The sequence below is a fragment of the Coturnix japonica genome, chromosome 38 (assembly GCF_054131305.1).
Source record: "Coturnix japonica strain WE chromosome 38, WE-NBRP24, whole genome shotgun sequence".
NCBI lineage: Eukaryota > Metazoa > Chordata > Aves > Galliformes > Phasianidae > Coturnix > Coturnix japonica.
The window spans coordinates 3,241,982-3,264,503 of record NC_140700.1 but is presented as its reverse complement, the minus strand read 5'-3'; the positions used below and the strand labels follow the sequence as shown (position 1 = coordinate 3,264,503).

Genomic DNA, 22,522 nt, shown 5'->3' with positions numbered 1-22,522 from the left:
GGGTGGGGGGGGTGGGATAAGACTAGGCCAGGCAGCTGTGGTTAGCGTTGTTCCCTCCGAGAGGGGCGGATAGGCCGCAGCCTGGAGGGGCCGGAGCGTTCCGCGTTGTGGGGAGGGGATATAGGAACGGACACGGAGGAGATGGAGGGTGAAGGAGCCCCTTCGTGGCGGGGTGGGTTGAGCCGGGAGCTGTGTCGTTGTTTCGGACATTACAACCGGCACTTAGCGAGGTTACAGCAGAACCTGAGAGAGACCAAGAAGTTCTTCCGCGACGTCAAATATTCCCAAGGGAACCTCTTCGCTTCGGGGGTGGCGAGCGGTGAAGGGACCCACAGCGGGACCGGCGGAACGAGGGATGGAGGTGAGGCCTACGGGGGTAGGGAGGCCTCGGTGTGGGGCCTATGGGGGTGTATGGGGGGGCTGAGGGGTAGAATGGGGTAGAATGGGGCCTATGGGGGGGCTGAGGGATAGAATGGGGCCTATGGGGGTGTATGGGGGGCTGAGGGGTAGAATGGGGCCTATGGGGGCCTATTGGGGGCTGAGGGGTAGAATGGGGCCTATGGGGGGGCTGAGGGGTAGAATGGGGCCTATGGGGGGCTGAGGGGTAGAATGGGGCCTGTGGGGGCCTATGGGGGGCTGAGGGGTAGAATGGGGCCTGTGGGGGCCTATGGGGGGCTGAGGGGTAGAATGGGGCCTGTGGGGGCCTATGGGGGGCTGAGGGGTAGAATGGGGCCTATGGGGGTGTATGGGGGGCTGAGGGGTAGAATGGGGCCTATGGGGGCGTATGGGGGGCTGAGGGGTAGAATGGGGCCTATGGGGGTGTATGAGGGGGCTGAGGGGTAGAATGGGGCCTATGGGGCTGTATGGGGGGCTGAGGGGTAGAATGGGGTTTATGGGGGGGTGAGGGGTAGAATGGGGCCTATGGGGTTGTAGGGGGGGCTGAGGGGTAGAATGGGGTCTATGGGGGTGTATGGGGGCTGAGGGGTAGAATGGGGCCTATGGGGGTGTAGAGGGGGCTGAGGGGAAGAATGGGGCCTGATGGGGTGGGCTGTGTGCAGAGTGGGACCAGTTGGTAAGGTGGGATGTGGGGGTTGGAGGGGATAGGTTGTATTTTGGTGTTATGGGGCTGTTATGGCAGGGTGTGGGGTGTGTGTGTGTATGGGAATCTGGGCTGATGATGAGGGTGATTTGGGAGACTGTGTTGTTTTCTATGGCTCCCCTTGGTGTGAGGTGGGGATTGGCTTCTTGCAGGTGGTAGCAATAGGTCCATAAGAGGTGGTGGCCTTATGTTGTGCCAGGGAAGGGTCTCTTGGAGGCTGACAGAAATCTCCACTCTAAAAGAGTGGTCAGGCATTGACACAGGCTGCCCAGGGAAGTGGAAGGCTCAGAACTGTGGGTTTGTGGCAATGAGGGATATGGATCTGCACAGATGGGTCAGAGTTGCGTTTGATGATCTTAGGTGCCTTTTCCAACCTTTATAACCCCATGGTTTGGGAAGGCTTGTGGACTGCAGCAGGTAGGTGAGGTGTGAGGGCTGCAAGGTGAGCTGTAGCCTATGTTGGGTTGGAAGCTGTGGGGTGGGGGCCAGCCAGGTGAGGTACTATGAGCTGCTGGCTTTCAGAGTGTCCTATGTGCCATGCCATTCATCTATTAGTGTTGACAAACATTTATGCAGTTTGGAGACCTCCTGCCTTGTGCAGAACTCTGTATTCCATCAGACTGTCTCGTGAGAAGACTTCAGCGTGACATTAAATATATATAAAGATCTTCTTTATGCATTTCCAAACAGTTCATGAGTCATCTCTGTTGGCTACTTGTCCATGCTTGTCTTATGCTTGCCGTTCCTATTTGAAAGTGTTGTCGAGCTCCTCTGTTGCTCTGTGTCCAAAAAGAAAGTGTTCCATAGGAGCTTTTAGGATAGAAGTGAGTAGCTTGTTAAAAATCTAGCTGACGTGTGTTTGTTTATATATCTTTCACTGACTTTAAGGAAGGAGGAACTAGCTCGTTTTGCTCTTTCTGTTGCTATCAGTGCTCTTTGAATGGAGCATTCAACACGAGTTGTTCTTTTTTGGTTACTTGATGCCAGCCCAATATCAATTACATATTAAAAGTCTGCTTGTAGAGCTTTATAGATGTGTGTGCATTATTAATTGAACATTCCTGATGTCAGATATGGATTCCACCAGATATCCTGCTTGTTTCTGCCATGGAATGCTTAAAACCTGGCTTTCCAGCACTAACTTTGACCTGGTTTGACTTTACTGTTGCATGGGTTACCCATTGGCCTTCAAGTATCAGGACTTCAAGAAACACAGACAGCTTTGAAACTTGCTCATGCGAACAGTAATGACAGTGTAGGCTGTGGGTTCAGGATTTCAGATAGCAGAGACTGTGTAACATTTACAACCCTTTGAAACCTAAGGCACTGATAGCGCTTATTGCCTTTGTGCATGAATAGTCAGCTCTGAATGGAGGTTTTTATTCTTGGAAGGTTTAGTTGAATTGTGTGTTTCCTGTACTCTCTGAAATGTAACGCTTACTTTCTCTGGTAATAAATGTTCTTCCCTTTCTAACATGGATTATTTGAAGTGTCAGAGGGTTTGCAGGACTCAGTTTACACAGACTTCAGAATCATTTTGCACTGCAAGTGGGTTTGAAGTGAAAGTAATGCTGGCTAAACAGTCTTAAAGTCTTTTTTGCAGCGCTGTGCAAAATGTTGGAGCGTGAAATAGGTAGGAAAATAGGAAGTGAAATGGACAGGGCACTTGTTGCCTACAGCTGAAGGAGGAAAATAAACAGAGAAAGTAAACTGAGATGTCTTGGAAACAAAACAAATGCGTGAGGGTTTGCTTTTGAGACACCCGTGAAGCTGGTGTAAGAGTGGAGAAAGGTAAGTGCCCTTTGAATCAATAGAAATCAACAAGCTAAAGCACAGTCCAGGCAGTGCTGTATGAAGGGATCTGTCAGGCTCTGCTTGCAGGTGAGCAGAGCAGCCAAGGCTGGGCAATGAGAAGAGCAACTTGTCCCACCTGCTTCTGCTTCATGAGGATGACAGCAGTGTTTGTCAGGAGTGGATCAGAGTGGTTCATACTGCACCTTTTGTACAGATAACCACAGCACACTCATTATTCCATTGGCAGCAGTGGTATCATCTTAATGTGTGCCTGTCTGGTGAAAAGCCATAGGCTTGATGGCCTAAAGACTCCATGCATAAATGTGTTTTAGAGGGGGCTGAATGTGTTAACCAAAGGTTTTTAGGAGAGTTGTCTGATGCTGTATTGACTGAGAGTATATATGCTGGTTAAAATGTGACTTCTCCCCATGCTGCTGTGATCCTCAGGGTTAAGGCTTGTATTGTGTTGGTGGGTATGTAAACATAAGGTGAGCTTTAAGGCCAGAGAGGTGATAGAGGGGCTGTTTGAGAAGAAACTCCTTGCATAGGTCAGGGAAGCTCTGACCAACGTGCTTTGAGCTGAGCAGAAGGTGAGGCTTGCTGCTGCAGACTATGGAGGTATTAACATTGTGAGAGCTGTTTGCTGGTGTGATCATTAGCTTCGTTTGTTCTGGAATGAACAGCACTGCTGATGGATGTGTGGTGGTTCATGTAACAGAGTTTGTTAACTGTAAATCTTGTCAGGGTCAAAGCATTCTGTAACACATGGGCTGCCATGGAACTTGAGGAATTTGGAAGATCTCAGTGTCTGCAAGGAGTGTGAAAGTGCCATCAGAAACACCACAAAGACAAATGAGACTGGAGATACAAGGAGGGGAAGTATTAAGTGCTGAGGGCTCCTGCAGGTTTGTTAACTTCAACCTGAGCTTGTTTTGCAGAGAGTTTGTCTGAATTCTGTGCTGATTCCTGGTGAGAGACCTCCTTGTTTGTGGACAGGCCGCCTTTCATCACAGGGAGCTGAATGGGATGCACGCGCTTAGGGACTCCCCTGCAGCCTTATTTTTGAAGTGCTTATCACATGTCTCCAAATGACACAGTTTCTGTCACGGATAGGAGGTGCTCACATAGATGGGAACGTTGCTGCATCTCTTCAGAACATCTTAAATCTGCTTTTTTTGTTAGGTCAGGTTGTTTTTTCCCTATGTTAGAGCTACCACCTACTAAGTAAACTATGAACTACACTATGTCTTATGTCTTGCTTTCATGAGCAGAAATAGCAATAAGTTCTGTGCAATACAGAATCACAGGTAATTGCTCCGTGACTGCAGCTTGCTCCAAATTTGAGACCTTAAAGTCTTTGAGGGTTGACATGATGTTAAATTCATTGCAGATTCTGACTGTAGCAAACTGACTTGGTGAAGAACTCGAGGAGGTTGTGTGTGTGAAGAGAAGAAAGATGTGGTATTTATTCATTCAATGCTGCAATGGCTTCAGCTGAACTGATGGATTTCAGTTATCTCACTGGCATTAAGTGCATGTAAATGCAGAGCAAGGAGTGGGTGAAATCTGCCTGTTTCTTTTCCAATAGCCAATGTAAGGAAGGTTTCAATGCATCTCCTGATTGTGTTTTCATGATATCTGATGCTTGAATCCCAGCTGAAATTTCAGCAGATGTAACTGGATCAAAGGGATCCTTTTCTTGTAGTTGAAGGCATAGATGTGTTACGTGTGGGTTTTCTTTGACTTTTCTTTGATGCGCTGCTTGATTCTGTCCTCTGGTCACTTGATGTGGTCATTCTGCTCTTGTTGTGTGTTTCAAAAGGCTTGTTTATCAGAGCTGCTAAAGAGTCAGGCTTCAGCAAGTGATGCCTCCTTAACCTTTTGTAGGATTTCCTTGTAATGTCAGAGCTTTAAGGCTGTACTGTAAGTCCAACTGGGCTCACATGGTCTCTTGGTTTATGGGGCTCCTAATTTGGATTACTTTCACAGAGTGGAAAGCCATCAGAATGAGGTCTGGAATAACCGTTGGCTTTCATTTGGTTACCCATATTGAGGAAGTATCTTGGTACATCAAAGCATCTTAGGGCTGGAGATGCTGAAACGTTGTTGGGTGCCGGAACATGACTCATTGCAATTCTTTTAATAGCCCTGGTGAAACAGGACCTTCCCCTATAAAATCCCCGCTGGTGCTTCTGTGCTGTGCTATGTGAGCCCAGTTTCATGCTCTTCATGTTGCTTTGTCCAATCTCAGGGCAGTCATCCTTGTTTGTTGGCTCTGAAATTTGGCTGTTGTGTTTAGGACTGAATTTGTTTTGTTTTTTGGGTGCCATCTGCCTTCAGGTCTGGAAGAATGGGGCCTGTTCTTTGGCTGGGTGGAGCATCAGCTGATGGGGACTCATGAGACTGAAGGGCAGCAGATGGGGGGGAATTTGTTTGTCTCTTGGTGCAACCAGAATTGTTCTGTTGCTATGCATAAGGTAACACAAAGCTGCTTACACTTCAGCTTAGATGACTGAGCAGGGGAAAAGCTGCGTTTAGTACTTCTGAAAGAATTCAGAAGCTCAATTCAATAGTGAGACTGTTTTCTCCAGCATTAATGTAGTAAGGCAAACGCGACTATGGGCTAAGAAATCAAACAGCTTGGTTAGTGGGCTGTTGTAGTGATGCTTCCAATGGCAGATGGGGAAGGAGAGTCATTCCAGGGAGTTCTGGCTGCTCTGCAGGAGATGTTCAGCTGTTTCCTTTTCCAGCAAAAACACTGTATGTAAAATTGGTAAGAATATCTGGCAAGCTCTGCTGGTTTAGTTCAGCTATATACATGACTCCCTTTGGATGGAAAGGAAAGACATGTATTGTTAGGTGCAGTCAGAGAGTAAATCTGTTGCTTAATGTGTTTTAGGCTGCATTGTTCTATAGTGCAGATGTCTTTAGCCCTTTGGTTGCTTCAGCCTTGACAACTGTTTCCTCTTAGCTTTTAGGATCTACCATTCATCTTCCACCACCCTGTTCAAGAGAGCTGTGTAAACTCTTTCTAGGGCAAAAGAGAACAGAGTAAACCTGTTTCATGACTTGCTATAAGTCAAACTGCTGCGGACCTCCATACTGACACAGTGAAAGTCCCAAATTGCTGATGTTAGCTCTAGGATACAAAAGTAAATGCTTGGTGCTCTGTGTGTTTCTTAACTGGCTGTGGGGCAATGATGTCTGAATGCTGGTGTTCAGTTGCCTTAGAGGTATGAGGCTTACTGTTCAGTCAACCTATTCTGACTCAGTTTGTACTCCATTTCAGGACAGAACTTCATTTCCTTCCCTCGCCATGAGGAAGAGCACCTCCAGCAGACTGTGAGCTGGCACCCTTGCCTCCTCATTCTTGGCCAGAACTGTAATGCCAAATGCCAGTTACTCAACATACTGCTGGGTGAGAAGCTGCTGCCTACCACCAAAATCAGCAGCGAGGAGAACTGTAAGCGGCGGCGGATCCGTTTCACACATGGGACTCAAACACGGGTTAGTTTAGCACTTCCTGAGCAATATGAACTGGTCCATATGATGGCGGCCCATCGAGGGCACTGGGACACCATCCCTGAGGAGGACTTAGAGATCCGTGGGGACAGTGAAGATCCTGCTCACCGCATAGCAGAGCTGGAGGTCGTGCTGCCATACTCGCTGCTAAAGGTAACCGTATGTCTGTGCACAATTGTCTTATTGAACAGAAGATGCAGTAAAACCTTGTGGTGAAACCATCAGTGGAGGTCAGTGATGTCAATGGAAGTTGGAGGTGTTAGGAACAAGGAGGTGGGAGTCTGTTTGCAGTGCTTTGTCTGCCATTGCTTGTACCTCCCCTCTTCTTCACTTACTCATACTCCTGTCCTGGATGGGTTTGTTTGGTGTTTAGTAAATAGCTCTAAAGATGAGAGTTGTATATCATGCCTTTTAATAGCTTCCATAAGCTTTCTTTGAATTACAGATCTTATACTGAGCTGTTTTTATTGCAGTGTAATACACGTTGAACATTGTTTTGGCTATCCATAGCAGATTATTTATTCTTAAACATAAATTGCTTAAGTGCAAAGAATCTGATCTGTGTTTGTGCAAGTAAGAGTATAAACTTTGTTGTTGAACAGTGATCTATCAAGGTAACTTTTCTATGGGGCATTTGAATTAAGGCATCATTTCAGCTAGGCACAAAGTGGAAACTCAGTCTGTTTTCCTCAGGCTGAGATGTTTTACAAACCCAGACTGCAGCTGAAGTGAAGCCTCCCCTAATGACACCAACAAGGCAGTGCTGTGTTGTGGGGTGTTTGTGGCCTCCCATACCCACTGAAAGAACACAAGTGGTATTTGTAGATTGCAGATGAAGCATCAGCACCTTCCTGAAGAGCACCAGATCAGCTGCTGCAAAGTAAATGCCTGTTCTGGATCTGCATGTGGAATTTGCTGTAGCATGCAGAGTGTTTAGCTTCGCATTTATTTTGCTTGTGTGTGTTTTGATGCATCAGCTTAGCCATGCTGCAGTTTACAACCCTCTCTACATTTATGTTTCTTATGCGAGTGACAAAGATCCCTCTGTCTGGCTTTGGTTATATTTAGGACACTTAGATGAAAACAGCTACTCAGATTAATTTGAAAAGGCTTGGTGAAATAAAACCCTCTTCCAGCAGCAGGAGAGGGAGGGTGAATCACAGCTAACCTCAAGACTGAGTCAAAGGATTTCTTACATAAGTTTGATGGGCTGAAAAAATGAACACAAATATTTTTTAAGGCTGATGGGAGGAGGTAGGTGTTTCAGCAGTGAATTGGGCTGGAGGTAGCTTCCTATTAACTTAATGGGGTCTGCAGTCCCAGAGAGAAGCTTGCCTTTTTCAGCCCTCTAGCTAATGTGTATTTTCCAGGTCTGTCTAGCATGCACTAAGACAACTAAGTTTAAAAACCAAAGCCAACAACCAGCACAAGAACAGCTCGTCAAGGACACTGCTTCTGTAATTAGTGGATTTGATGTCTGGAATAGTAATGGATGAGGCTTTTTGGGTATTATCCAAAACTGTGTCTGCAGAACTACTCTGAAAGAACTTCTGCTTTTTATTAGCTGTGAAATGAAGACTAGTAGCCTAATAACATTGTCATGCTTGACAATAACATGATATTTAGTACCAATCTTAAGGATTCAGCTTTGCACAGAAACTGGGATTTTGAAGATTTTGGCACCTTTTGGGTAAAGAGAAGAGGAATCAATCTGAATTTTACCCCACCTGCTATCTGGAATTCCTGATTTATCATCTGTTGGCATTTCTTCCTTTCAACAGCAGAATGATTACGTGCTTAATGATAGCCTTGCATTCTCTGTATCTGGATGCTAAGAGAACTTGCTGGTGTTTAAGGAGGTTTGCAGACCTTTTGCTGTGGGCTCACGCTGTTTCAGGAGATGAGGATGTTGTTTGTGTGCTGCATTTGAAATCACATTAATTCTGCATAATGGGGGCACTTATCTACCAGGAAAATACCACCAGGATCTGGGGAAAGCTGTGCAGCTTCTTAGGCCTCAACATCTCTTACGACAAGACTTAATTGCACTGGCCAGCTTGGGCACCTAGATTGCATGCTGCTGTGTTGTGCATCCACTTAGTGCTGAATCATGGTGCAGATGCTTGCTAAATCAAATCTCATTAACTACTGCTGTGGTAAAGGGTAAGTTATTTGTAAGACAAGTGTCTATATATATATTTACACACACATATTTTGTACTTTATGATAAATTGAATATGAATGTATGCTACTGCACTGTGAATGCAGCGCCTTCAGTTTATTCTGCTTTATAATGTCTTGATATCCAGGTGCTCTTCTGTATTGCTAAAGGATGTCTGCATCTAATCACAGGGGAAAAAAAGGGCTGAGGAGAAGGGAACTGAAAACCTCATTTCCTTGGGTAGCCTTCTGTGCAAATGCTGTGTTAATAGGTTTGTGAATGTGGCTTTCCTGTAAGTGAGAAGGGAAGGAAAGCGTGGGAAAGGTGCTTTGTTCCTTGGGGATCTCTGTGTTCGGGAATGCATTTAGGTCATGGGGAATAATCCATCAGGCCAGACAGATTATTAGATTTACAGTGGAAGTAAACAGTTGGCTCTTTCCCTAAATCTTATCAGTTGTGCCTAGAAGCCCAAACAGACTTCTCTGAAGTATTGGTTTTCATCTGGGTGGTGCGGCTGAATGAGAGGAGGGCGGCCAAGCTGAAAGCTTCCTTTTTTTTATGCCTTCATTTTGCTTTGTGCTTCGTTCTACTTTCAGTCTCAGGATGGGGAGGCCTTATCCAGGGCTCGAAGGGAGAGAAGACATTTCAGCTGCTCCGACAAAGCTGGAAAATGAATAAAATAGAAATACGGGGTGGTTTTATGAACTGCAGCAGAACAACTGAATTTGAGTTTCTGTTGCATTTCTTAAGGTACCGTAGCAGTGATTCAGGTCATACTAATTGGTAGTTGTTAAAGTAGGAAAGAATGTGGTTACATAGCTGTGGGGCTGTAATTTTAGAGCACATCCTGCTTAAAATTTGGAAGAATGTGCCCTGATCTTGAGAGCATTTTGGACTGTGGCATTAATACAGGAACACAGAAAGCTTCTGTGCTGGCTGAGTTCCTTCTACACAGTCTTGGATTACATTGGGGTGTGCTGAAGTGCTCATCATCTTCTGTTCGTTTCCACTGGAATAACTGAGGGCAGAAGATCCTGAATCCATCAGCAGCATGCAATTATTCTTCCCTCTTGTGGGATCTGTTCTCTGTTTCTAGTTTTGCTGGCTTGGCCATGCATCTTCTATAGGGGAAGAACACTGTTGCATGTGTTTGTCTTGCAGGTTCTCTTGAGTTGGCTCTTCCAGCAAAGGTTTAAAAGAACATCACCACCAACAAAAAAGAACCCCAAACCAAATTCAAAATAGAATCTAAGGGTATATATATACCTCAGGTTAATAAAGAGGCTGAGATCACCATTCATTTGTAGTTAGCATGGTAACTGTCAGACTGCAGTGATTCCCTTGCAAGGCACAGCTTTCAGATTGGCTTAGCACGAGCACGTGTTGGCCTTCCTTCATCATCTGCTTGATGTAGGAGCTGGGGTGAGAATCTGACTGGTTTTTAATTTAACTTTTGGGATATAGGAGGTGGTGACCATGCTGGCATTGAAGGTCTGAGCCTATAGATGTACATACAGGGTGTCTGAAGGTGCTTTTTTGCATGGCTGTTGACATCTGTACCTGTTGAATTGTGCATTACGTGAAGTGGAATAGCTGCAACTGTATACAATGAGTGCTGAGTGGGAAGCTGATGCTTAAAAGAGGGCCTTTCTGTTAGTGGAAATGTGAATGAAGTTACTTGACAGCAATCTTGTGCCTACAGCTCTGTCAGAAGCGTTCAGGAATGTGACCTCATGAGAACCTGTTGAGGAATTTCAGGAATCCAGTGTGAGTCACAGGTTGTCCCATGTGGAAGACTTGATCCCCAGTAGTACGAGGCTGCATGAGCACCATCTAAGCTTCTGTAAGGCATTAATTTAATAATAATAATAATAAAATGTTGCTAATGATCCTCAGAAAAGCCCGTGATGCCTCTATGGAAACAGAAGGCCCAGTTGCTCAGGCTGTGTTCTGCACTGTGTTGGTTTTCTCCCCGTCTCCTAGAGACAGCTCTGGCTTCCTCCTTTGTTTGTGGCTGGCTGAGTCACGTCCTGGTGAGCATCACTATGTCGCATCCCTGTCTGCTCCAGCCCTGTGCTAGGCAGGTGTGAGCAGCCCAGAGTCCCAGCACCATAATGACTTCCTGTTATCACTGGGCTAGATGTGGTCAAGTCGTTCATCTTGGTAATTCTGGTGGAGATTAAAAAACAAAACGATGGGAGAATTCTTGATTAGAGCCTGTTGTTGTGAGCTGGGAAGATGGCAATTCAGTTTGTCTTCAATTCAAGTCACACACACTCAGTTCTAACACTGTTCTCAAATGCTTGCAGGTGTATGTTCTTCCTTTGTAAGGGAAGGAAGCAGGCCTTAAAAATGGCCTCTTTTAGTGAAATTAGCATGCAACCAAAGCACTTAGAACTCTAGGCAGTAAGGATATAAACAAGATCTCTTAGATACTGGATAGATTTGAAGGATGTTATAAGCAAACTTATTGCAGCCATCTGTTCCTCCTCCCCATCCTCTGGCTGCAAACTCTTTGCAATAGGTTGTTGTGCTGCCTGGCAGTGGTGGGTCATGTAATGCTTCTTGCTGTTGGAAGCTACACTGAAATCTGACAGCACAAATATCTCCTGGAAGAGCTGCAGATATCACATAAGCATCAGTGGGAGGCTGAGAGTGTATTTAGTGGGGGAGGTTGGTGCAAAATATGAAAGGCATACACTAGAGAATAACTGCTGTGCTGTGATAGTGGTTCCCTGGGAAGCTTGTTGTAAGTTTTGTTCTGGATCAAGCTAAAATGCAGATACTTGGTACACAAGGAGAGTTTTGGAGCCAGCAGGCATTGATTCCAGACTGCATCCCTGCTGCTGTGCAGTTATTGGTATTACAGGTGTGTTTGAAGCTGTGTAAGTCTTCTAAAGGGTGCAAATGTTTCTGTCTTGCACTTTGTGAATGAATTACAGTGCATTCTTGCTTCCTTACTGCTAAAAAGAACCTGCACACAACTACCTTTAACCTTCTATCTTCTTTAACCTTCTTACTTGTCAGGAGGTGGATGTTGTGGTAGCGCCATGTCGTGGATTCCAGTCTGCTGAAGCCACCTTGGGGGAGTACATGAACCAGGTCTTGCTCGTTGTCATCTTTGCCATCAGCGAGGCCGAACTTTCTTCATCAGACGAGAATGAACTGCGTGAAATCAAAGAGAAATTCTCTTTGCCCATTTTCTTCTTCAAGGTGCCGGAGTCAGGAACTGAGCTGATCTCTCCTATAAAAACTGATAACGAAAAGTCCTCTCTTTACTGCCAGCTGATGGATTTGGAGTACCTGAGCACCAACCACTGCAGCTGTGGGGCACCCAGCCCTGATGCTGATGCCCAAAGCATGCTGGTGGAGCAGCTGGAAAAGCTCCGTCTCCTAAGCACTTTTTCCAGGCAGGTGCTGCAGAAGCATCTCGTGGAAGCAGCCACCAGTTTAAATGAGGTTCACTGCCGCTGCCTCAACATCTTCATCAACCAGGCTTTTGACATGCAGCGGGACCTGCAGATCACACCCAAGAGGCTGGAGTATACCCGCAGGAAGGAGAACGAGCTCTATGAGTCTCTGATGAACATTGCCAACCGCAAGCAAGAGGAGATGAAGGACATGATCATAGAGACTCTTAGCAATATGAAAGAAGAGCTCCTGGAAGACGCTGCTAATATGGAATTCAAAGGTAAACTGCTTGCACAAGAGTGATTGGAACGAAGTGGTTGGGGGGATGTTAACCAAAGGCAATGGAGTAACAGTTGCTGTCTGCTGTGGGTGTAGCTGATAGGAGTCTAGACTTTATGAGCCAGTTCAGACCTAGTAAACAAAGGATTTATTTATGTAGTATCTCCTGGTTATAAAGTACTGCTCCCAGATTTGAGGCTTGAAAATATGAAGTTTTATATTTCTTATGCATCAGGCACTTTGCTCCATTCTAGCTTGCTGGGTAGGATGTTTTATTTGCTTTAATTCCCTGTTCTGCAGAAGAAGAACATGTCTTAACTTCACTTCAGAAATTGTGTTGGGACTTGGGAATAGGTCTGTCCTAAGGTAAAAAGTTGAATTTTGACTTTGAAGACTTGATTTTTGTTGGTTTTGCTTGATTTATTTGAGAGATCTGCAATAGGCTTTGGAGTATAGGAGCTCCTAAAATGAAACCCTTTCCAATAGGTAAGGTTTTCCTTCAAAAGCTTTAATGTACTGTTCTCCTGAGGCTGTACTTGGCCTTTGGTGTGTGCTTTTGGGAAATGTGGGAGTTCTCACTGCATCTTATTTTACCTGAGGCTCCAAGAGAAGGAAAATAGGCTGGGAGAACACAGATGTGTGTCAGCTGTGTGAGGGGTGAGGTACTATCCAAATTTTGTCTCTGGGAATACAGGGCTTGTCATAGACTTCAAAGGGACAATTTGTAGATTGATGCTCTACAGCTTTTTCTTACCTCTTCTGCTTACCAAGCAGGGGCTTAATGTAACAATCATTTCTCTTCAAAGGAAAAGCAGTTCACTGGGCTGATAAGGAAAGAGGTTGTTTTTTTTTTAACTCCAAGTCAAAAAATAACTCTAGGCTATTAACATAGAATTTGAGTGATCTGATGAGATGCGAGAGGCCAAAACTCCAGCCAAAATAGGTCAAAACAAAGTTATCTGACTTTCAAACTGGAATGTTGTGTCCTGGGAGGAAGAGGAGGAATGAAGAATTGTGTATCCTGTGGGTTAGGATGTGGATATTTGTGCTTCTAGAGGTGGAATGGATGAGATATAGAAATGGATGAGATCTTCCCTGTTTCTTGCAATGTTTGCTTTGCAGTGCTCGTGTGAAAATGTCCTCCACAAAGAGCTTGTTCTGACTGCAACATGAAGTTATTTGCATTCCGGAAGGGAAAAAAGAAAAGGCATGTGCTTAAATGTACAGTGTGTTAATTCTCTCTATTTAATGATGCTATTACTCCGTGGATAGGCAAAAATCATTTCTGGTCTTCTGTTTGTCCCATTAGAAGAGATACCCATCTATGCAGAGTTAAAGCACAGTGTAAGCTAAAGCACCGGCTTCCTTGTTTATATACACAAATAACCAACCATGGTATTCACTTAAGAGTGAAGCATCTTGTTGGCTCTCAGTGGTATCTTAGGAGGATGGTGTTACTTTGAGGAGCTAATGCCATCTGCTGATCACTGATTGGTTTTTAGTCCAGGCTGCTGGCCATAATCCAGAGACAAATCTTCCACTCCTAATAGTAACGTAATACTGTTCGACCTGGTTACAGTGCAAGGATGGTGATTGCTCTGTATTTGTTTAAAAATACCAAACGCTGATCAACCTTTTTCAAGGGTAGAGGAGAGAAAATATCACATAACCACCATTACATTCTAGCATCTAATATCCAGCAGTGCTTATTGCTTGCAGAGTGGCTTGGAAGAGTCTCCTGACTTCTCTGTTGTTTCTTTCTATAACTTTATAATGCTATTGGCTTCAGGTTACATTATCTGGGTCTGAAGCAAGTGATGTACCTCTGTAGGAGTAGAACAGTGGAAAAAAGTACCTTTGGAGCAGAAGCTGCCTGGGGTGGTGTTGTGCAGTAGCTCTTTTGCAAAGCATTCACAGCAGGACTCTGCAGCCCTTGTTGCAATAGCAATATACCGAGTACAGACTATGCATCTTTCTTTTCTTCCATACAGATATCATAATTCCTGAGAATGGGGAACCTGTGAGCTCCAAGGACATAAAGTGTTGTATTAAACAGATTCAGGAACTGATTATTTCTCGGTTAAACCAAGCAGTTGCCAACAAGTTAATTAGTTCAGTGGACTATCTGCGAGAGAGCTTTGTTGGGACCCTGGAGAGATGCCTGAAGAGCCTGGAGGAGTCCTGGGAGGTTTCAGTACATCCTGCAAGGAGTTTGGAGAAGTCAAAGGATGGTTCTGTACATATCACAAGCAATTATCTCAAGCAGGTACGGTGGCTCAGCTGGCATATAGAACACTAGGATGTTCCAATTCTTTGACACAGCAACGGTGGGAGGAAGTGGAGAGACTGGAGGAATGCAGCTTTGTGGCACCTGATGGGGTCTGGTGTTATTAAGGGAGATGTTAAAACTTGGTTCTTAATTTATCTCTTGCAGGCCTAGCACTTAGCCTTTGTAAATCTGTATGAAGCAATTAACTTGCAGCCCAGAAACACTTAATGAGCTTGATTCGTATTGTTAATTTTTTATTAAGTGAACTCCATCCTTTATTTTCTTATTTTATTATTGTGAACAAAGCTTGCAGAGTTCATCTTTCCCCTGCTTTCCAGATACTGAATGCAGCCTATCATGTTGAAGTCACATTCCACTCTGGCTCAACAGTAACCAGGATGCTGTGGGAACAGATCAAACAGGTTCGGGCATCTCTATTACTCTTAGTAGGCATTATTGTGTAGTGAGATATTTTGTTCCAAAAAACACTTGAATGTGTCTGGCTGCCCTCTAAATTTAGACTTTGGGCATGTGCCTTGGACAGCTATGGCTTTCTCTTTGCTCTGTGTGTGTAGTTTATTCTTGGGAATGCTAATATTTAATTTAAAGCAAACACCTCTTTCATATTGTTTCCTTCTGTTCTGAAACAGCAAAGGAATGAAGAGTATTTTAAAACATTTGCTGCTCATGGTTTGGATGATTGCTTTGATTTTTCTTGCATATCTCATTTGTTTTCTAAAGTCTTGATTCAGTTCAATTTGCTGTTCTCCATCTAGCTAGGGCTGCCTTGGGTCTTTGTTTTAGACTTGTCTTAAAGCATGGACACTTCCCAAGTCCCTGCTCTAATAGCTGTCAGTGACCTGTGCTGCCTTCTCCCTCTTGAGTTCCTTGTATGGATGACTGAAATTGAGTTTTTTCCCATATAGTTGTGATGTGAACTGAGTGGTAACAAACCTCCAGATTTGTTTTGCTTATTTCTCTTCCCTTTTCCTTGTTTTTAACTAGATAATCCAGCGGATTACATGGGTCAGCCCACCTGCCATCACCAGTGATTGGAAGAGGAAAGTTGCTCAGGATGCTATTGAGAGCCTCAGTGCATCCAAATTAGCCAAGAGCATTTGCAGCCAGTTCAGGACCAGGCTAAACAGTTCCCATGAGGCTTTTGCAGCTTCCCTGCGACAGGTGAGTGTGAGGAGCTATTAAGGGGAGCTTTCCAAGGTTGTCAATGCGCAAAACAAGGAGATTTTTAATTGTTAAAAGAGTAATTTGTGCACTTTACACTGCTGTTCTGTAGGTGAAGGTGGTAGAGCTGATTTGTCCTATTTTTAGAGATACTTTAAGGAGGATCCTCTACCCTATTACAATAGGGCTTTAGACCAGGCAGGATGACAGTGCATGTGTGGTATCTCTTACAGTTAGAAGATGGCCATTCTGGCAGGCTGGAGAAAACAGAAGATCTGTGGCTGAAGGTGAGGAAGGATCATGCCCCTCGACTAGCACGACTGTCATTGGAGAGCAGGTCCCTCCAGGATGTGCTGTTACATGGTGAGCAATGAGTTCTGTTCTGTGCCTTCCTACTTCTGAAGCAGTCAGTGGGTGTAAAGGGGTGGGAGGCATGTTTTGCTTTGCACTGAAGTACTTCAGTGAGCCTCCATCTGACATGTACTGAGTACCTTGAATTGTGCAGCTCCTAGGCTGTGAAAAGCTCTGGCCTGCCAGCCTGAGAGCATGCTTTGCATGTAGTAGGAAGGAGTAAACGTGCTTTGATTTCTGATTAAAAGGATATTATGCCTTACAGGCAAACCAAAGTTGGGCCGTGAGCTGGGCCGAGGACAGTATGGCGTGGTCTATCTGTGTGACAGCTGGGGAGGGCATTTCCCCTGTGCACTGAAATCTGTTGTTCCTCCAGATGAGAAGCACTGGAATGACCTTGCACTTGAGTTTCACTATATGAGGTATGTTTCACAAGCGCCTTTCTTGTTCCATATGGATGTCCTTAAACTCACTGCTGCAAACGACCACTATTTGCATAGGCAGAATCTTGTTTGCTGTTTTTCTACATTGCACTCAGCATTTCATGAGGGCAGTGCACTAAGCTGCAGTTTCTAGCAGATGCAAGACAGCATCTATGCAAAAATGGGACAGGCACAGAATGGTGGGCAGGCAAAGCTCTTTCCTGTCTTAATCTGATTCCCTGGTATCTGCACTGTTCAAGTGCTTGCTGATTTTCAGAGTAAATTAGAATTAATGGAGTATGATAGCAAGCAGTTCTTTCTCCTGACTTCTGGTGTTGAATCAGTCCTTCTTCTCCAGTCTTTGTCCCCTCTGAAGTAACTGACCTCCTGTATCTTACTTCTGTTGTACTGAAGCTGCAGCTATTGGTCACTTTTCCTTTAGAAGGTGAGGACTGACCTGGGCTGGAGGGAAGGATGTAAGAATGATCACTTTTCTGTGCTCAACTTCCTCTAGGTCTCTGCAGTCACACGAGCGGCTCGTGCATCTCCATGGCTCTGTGATAGATTATGGCTATGGAGGAGGTTCCAGCATTGCTGTCTTACTGATAATGGAACGGTTGCACAGAGACCTCTATACAGGACTAAAGGTAACAGCAGTCTATGTGTCTATGCCTTTTTATGTGTACATTAATAAAAGCATGATGTGGCTGCAGCTACTTTCCTCTTGTAGGAATCAAGTCTGTGTGTGTTTATTCTGCAGGCTGGGCTAGAATTAGAAACACGATTACAGATTGCCTTGGATGTGGTTGAAGGAATCCGTTATCTTCACAGTCAGGGACTTGTGCACCGGGATATCAAGCTTAAGAATGTCTTGGTAAGGAAAGCTTTTGTGTCTGTGTAATTCAAAGTCTTTTTGGACTCCCTTTAAGCAGGAGGGGAAGCATGCTGTAAATGCCATAGCTTAGTTCATAAAGAATCTTTTAACTTTGAGATATCATTAGCAACAGCTGGTTTTGTATAGTGGGGTTTCCCTAGCTCAGTTTCAGTCAGTGCACAGGAAAGGGAGTGGTGGAGTCTCACCTCCTGAAGCATGAGCTAACAGTAGGATTTCCATTTCTTAGTCTTATTAAAGCAAAACCACACCCTATAAAGACAAGTGAAGGCATGCTTTATTACTAAGCTTACCTAGGTAATGTTCATGAGCAGCCAAGCAATCAGGGAAGCCTCCTTAAGGACAAATGTTCAATCCTTCAAACACCAATGGAAACCATAATATTAAAAAAGCAGTAATAAAACTGAGGATTGTGATTGTCAGCTGTCTGACTGTGAATTCCTCTACAGCTTGACAAAAAGAATCGAGCCAAAATCACTGACTTGGGGTTCTGCAAACCAGAAGCCATGATGTCTGGCAGTATCGTAGGCACACCTATTCATATGGCTCCTGAGCTTTTTACAGGTATGCTCACTGTCTAAACCCGCTGCTGTCTCACTCTGGCTAAACTAATCTATCAACTTTCTCATGAAGGGAAAGATAATAGATGAAATAATCAGAAGACTGCTTGCTTACAGTGCACAGTGTGTGTTGGGTTTTGTGTATCTCAAATCTTTGCTCCCATGAAATAGGGGAGAACTGTCTGATTCAGACGCTTTACTGAAGTGGCTAAAACTCATGTAATTGGAAAGTTAAGTTGCATTTAATTAGGGAAATATTATTCAGGTGGTTCTCACTACTAACACTGATGTTTACCCTGCTGATGAAGTATGTTTTTGTCACAGGAAAATACGATAACTCAGTGGATGTTTATGCATTTGGCATTTTGTTTTGGTACATTTGTTCGGGACATGTGAAGCTACCAGAGGCTTTTGAGAGATGTGCAAGCAAAGATCACCTTTGGAACAATGTTAGAAGAGGTATGGATGGCTTATGTTGAACTCTCTTGGGTGATGCTTTGTGCTTGTGTAAAATTTGAGAGGAGATGAGGAAGGTAAGAATGCAAGTTAAACAGTCAGTGACAACATAAAGATTGACACTTGTCTTATTAAATTTGGACATATGCGACTGAAAACCTAACAGAAATCAACAGGGATAAAATGAACAGGCCTTCAGTTCGCACTGTGGCAAGAAGGTGGTTGTGCTAACTAACAAACCACATAAACCCTGTGCAATATTTATGATGTAAGCTGGACCCTAGAATTAGCCAACCACAGCGTGATCCCTTAAAGAATGCTTAATCTCTTGCAGTTTCTGGAGGCCTTGGTGATCTTTACGTTCACATGTTTACTATGAAGGCTGTCATAGGGTTGGATGTTAAGTGAAAGGTTGGCACTTGTTCCCCAAAATCTGAACTTACTCTCACCTGTAGGCTTAGCACAGTATGTTGGGGTAGCTTCACCCTTAATGCTGCATCACAGTATCAGAACGTTGTACTGCTTTGTGTCCTGAGTTGCTGTCCATATAATCTCTCCCCTTCTCATGTGAAAAAGATTAATTCAGATGAGTGAGTTTTGTATTTGGTCAGAAGGCTACATTCAATGCTGCTTCACAAGAACTTGCTCCCTAAAATACCATCAAGAGTGTATGGGGGGGGGGGGGGAAGAGGGAGGAATTGAGTGGGGAGAGTGTTCATTTTGCTCCTGAATAATCATGAAGAGGAGACTGCAGTGACATTGAACACACTGGCCGTCCTTTGGAAGGGTGTGGGCTCCTGACTGACTTCAGAGCTGACTTGGGGGTCTTGCTGCAGTGTAAACCTTCATCAGTACCATTAAACTCCAAGCTTTGGTCACTTCAACCTGCACCAAAGTAATGGACATCAGACAGAGCTGCTGTCCTATGTGATGGTGACTGGGGGTCCCTTTCTGTTTCCTAGGAGTTCGCCCAGAGCGCCTTCCTGTGTTTGACGAGGAATGCTGGCAGCTGATGGAAGCTTGTTGGGATGGGGATTCCTCCCAGCGCCCTCTCCTGGGGATTGTCCAACCTATGCTGCAGGGGATCATGGACAGGCTGTGCAAGTTGAGTTCTGAGCACCCAAATAAGGGGTTGGATGATTCTACTTGAAAAGGAAGCACAGAAGGATTTTTTAATTGTGGGAGAATTCTGAACCCCTAACTCTGCAGATGGCTTCTTCAGATGCAGCTCTTTGTGGCTAACATGAGTGGGACAGATAATAGCAACCAGAAGATTGCTCGTAGAGGTGAGACCTTGAGGATGTTCCATCTCGAGCAGCAGCCAGAGACATCTCCCCAGCACACCCCATTGATGCTAGTTACCCTGCTGCAGCTTTTATTATGGAGTTGTGCGCGTATGATGGAAAAAGAAATCCACTCCCCTGAACCAAAAGGGATTTTTGCCAATCCCACGCAAACACCAATCAAACAAAAGCATCTTGTGTGTTTGGGTAGCATCTGTGTTGCTAGGAATTGATCGTGACGGCCTTTACTGAGTAAAGTAACAGCTCTCTTCCCATGAACTGATGGCCCTCGGTGGCCTTCAGTTCACACATAACTCTATCCCAATCACTTAGAGATTGGCACCAATTACAGTGAGGTCAGAGGAAAGAGAAAGTAGAGGCTTTAGGTTAGAAGGTGTTGTTCAGAAGCTAAGAGGATCTGTATCTGTATTAGCTTCGTGCAACACTCAAAATGTTTACATTGACAGGAGCAAAGCTTCCATGTTTTACCTAAGGGGGATTATCTACTGTTCCACTGCAGTTAAAAGACCCCAAGTTATAAGCTATTTATCTCTTATGTACCCTTCACCTCTTACTTCTGTAAAGCTCTTTTCTGCTAGTTTTGGTTCATAATAGTTACCTGAATGTCTGAAGAAACCTGACCTTTCTTTTTGCAGTCTGCTGATCAAATGGAAGACTGCTCAGATTACAAAGCACACAAACTTGAAGTAATTACATCTAATGACTGTCCATGGGGGGGGAGAACGCCAATTCGTTTTAATGACATTTGGGGTTTGAATTAGTTGTGATGGCAAAGACAGTTTTAAATCGTACTAACTATGACAGACTTCTTTCTTTTTAAATAAGGTTTCTTCAGCTTTTAGAGAATTTCACGTGCTTGGTGAGATCATAGGCAAGGGAAAACACTTCATGCGTTCTTCCTCAGTAGCTTGTGTGTTGCGTCCATTCATCTGATGGCTTCACTCTGGGATCTCTAATTTGGCTCTATTGGTGCCCTGATGAAGAGGGCATTACTCTCCAATGTTCTTGCCTCGTATCTTTTGCATTTCTGGGCAGCAAACCTGTGGGGTGGAGGCTGAGATAGAAACTGCACCTTGTTTACTACATGAGGAAATAGAGTGGGCAAGTTTTCCCTATGTTTCCTGTTCTTCCCAGCTGCAGGGGATGGCTTTGTTTCCCAGGGAAGCTGGCATTAATGCATCCAGAACTGCAGGCACGTGGAATTACTGCACCTCATTGCTGTAATTTATTGGCTAGCACATAACAAAAATACAACTGCTAATCTGCCTGTTTAAACAGCTTAAGGAAAGGGATACGTAATCCTGCAGTAGTAGTTTAAAGCTTTCATTCTTTATGCAGTAAACAGACTTAATGCTTTTTTTTATATTAACCCTCCCTTTGTTTTTTACTTGCATGCACATATAAGCATCTTCCAGTCTGTGATGGCATTAACAACGTGGCTCTATACAGACACATCTATGGCTGCTCCAGCTGAAAAAGGGCAGCAACCAAAACTGCATCTGCAGAGAAGAACGAATACTTTCCAAAGCAGAATTGCTGGGCATCACCCTGCCCTGGTGCACGTTCATGCCACTCATGACACTAATAGCATTAACTCCTTTACTGTGCGTGGTGGTTATAACCTTATTTAAAACAAGGAGATTCAAGGTCCAGTCTCTTGCAATTAATAGACATAACCGGTGTAAATAAACTGTACGAATAAAACTGAAATCTCTGTATATGCAACTCCAGGAACTTCTTGTATCGCTTTTCCCACGTAGCCACTTCTCTGCTGCCTTTTCCTTGTTGTTTGCAGCTACTTTATCTTGTTTCCATTTGCAGCATCACAGCAGGTTTTTTGCACTGCTTTCTTTGCACTTTCCCCCCCTCATTGAGTACAAAGCTCTTTTTGAGAGAGCTTTCACTTAGTTTATCTTTAGAAGGTCTTTCTTTCCCCTCCTCTCCTTTCTTTTATGAGTAAGGTGACCAAGACTAATAGGAACTGTATTAATATGTAACCACTGCCACCTGTGTGGGATCAAGAGTAGCAATCCCACACCCTAATTCCACCATCATTACTCCATGGGGAGCTACCCCACCCCATAACAACACCCCTCCTGCTCCATGGGGAGCTCAGCTGTAGGATTTCAGCCCCCAGCTTTCATTGCACAGGTCAGCTGTTCATAGGGACCCCATAGGTGCAAGAAGCACATTGCTTAGGGGTTGAGCTTTGCTCTGCCAGCGCTCAGCCTTCACTTGCAAACACTACAGAGGGAAAGGAGCTGGAGCAAAGGCTGATGATGGCACAGGGCTGATTTATCCCTTCATTTATGGGTCACTAAAGGGCTGTGGATCTGCTCCATCCCAGCCCATGTTATAGCCAACCCGTGGCCTTCAGCTCTGCAGCAGCAATAGGAACCCGTTGGAAACCCTGTATATATTCTATTGCTTTTCTGTGTTACAGTAACTCTATATTACAGCGTTATAACTAAATATAACCAGCTTACCAGGTGCATAGAGAGGAAAAGAAAACAAGTGCAATAACCGGAATGATCCGCCCCGAATCGTTGTATTTGTACTTTGTTTTTTTTGTACTAACCGTGTTTTCTGCTCTCTTCGTGCTCTTCATTAAGAGACTTCATCAGTTCAGCCCTCAATAAACCGCTGAGACCCAACGCTTTGCTCGTTCCTTTTTATACCCCGGAACTTTGCGTCGCGATCGCGCTGCCCGCCCGGACCCTTTATATGTGAGCACTCTTAGGGCTGCCCGCTTCACTTGCCTGATCGCCGGCTGTGGGAAGAGCGAATAGATCCATCAGGCGAACGCAGCGGGCAGCGCTG

At 44.6% G+C, this 22,522-nt stretch overlaps 1 protein-coding gene across 2 annotated transcripts; it reads left to right on the top strand.

Annotated features, from left to right (window-relative positions):
• The first annotated feature begins 11 nt into the window (after positions 1 to 11).
• DSTYK (dual serine/threonine and tyrosine protein kinase) lies at positions 12 to 22,356 on the top strand. Of its 2 annotated transcripts, XM_015884957.3 has the most exons (13): positions 12 to 361; positions 6,183 to 6,568; positions 11,604 to 12,267; positions 14,258 to 14,532; positions 14,874 to 14,957; positions 15,541 to 15,717; positions 15,951 to 16,080; positions 16,334 to 16,490; positions 17,005 to 17,137; positions 17,251 to 17,364; positions 17,832 to 17,946; positions 18,267 to 18,401; positions 19,361 to 22,356. In XM_015884957.3, exons 1-13 carry the CDS (start codon positions 142 to 144, stop codon positions 19,546 to 19,548), a joined length of 2,778 nt encoding a protein of 925 aa, XP_015740443.2. In that variant the 5' UTR covers positions 12 to 141; the 3' UTR covers positions 19,549 to 22,356. The 2 variants fall into 2 exon arrangements, with proteins under 2 accessions (XP_015740443.2, XP_085382936.1); XM_085526810.1 differs by lacking the exons at positions 12 to 361; positions 6,183 to 6,568 and adding an exon at positions 7,165 to 7,295.
• The last annotated feature ends 166 nt before the right edge of the window (positions 22,357 to 22,522 follow it).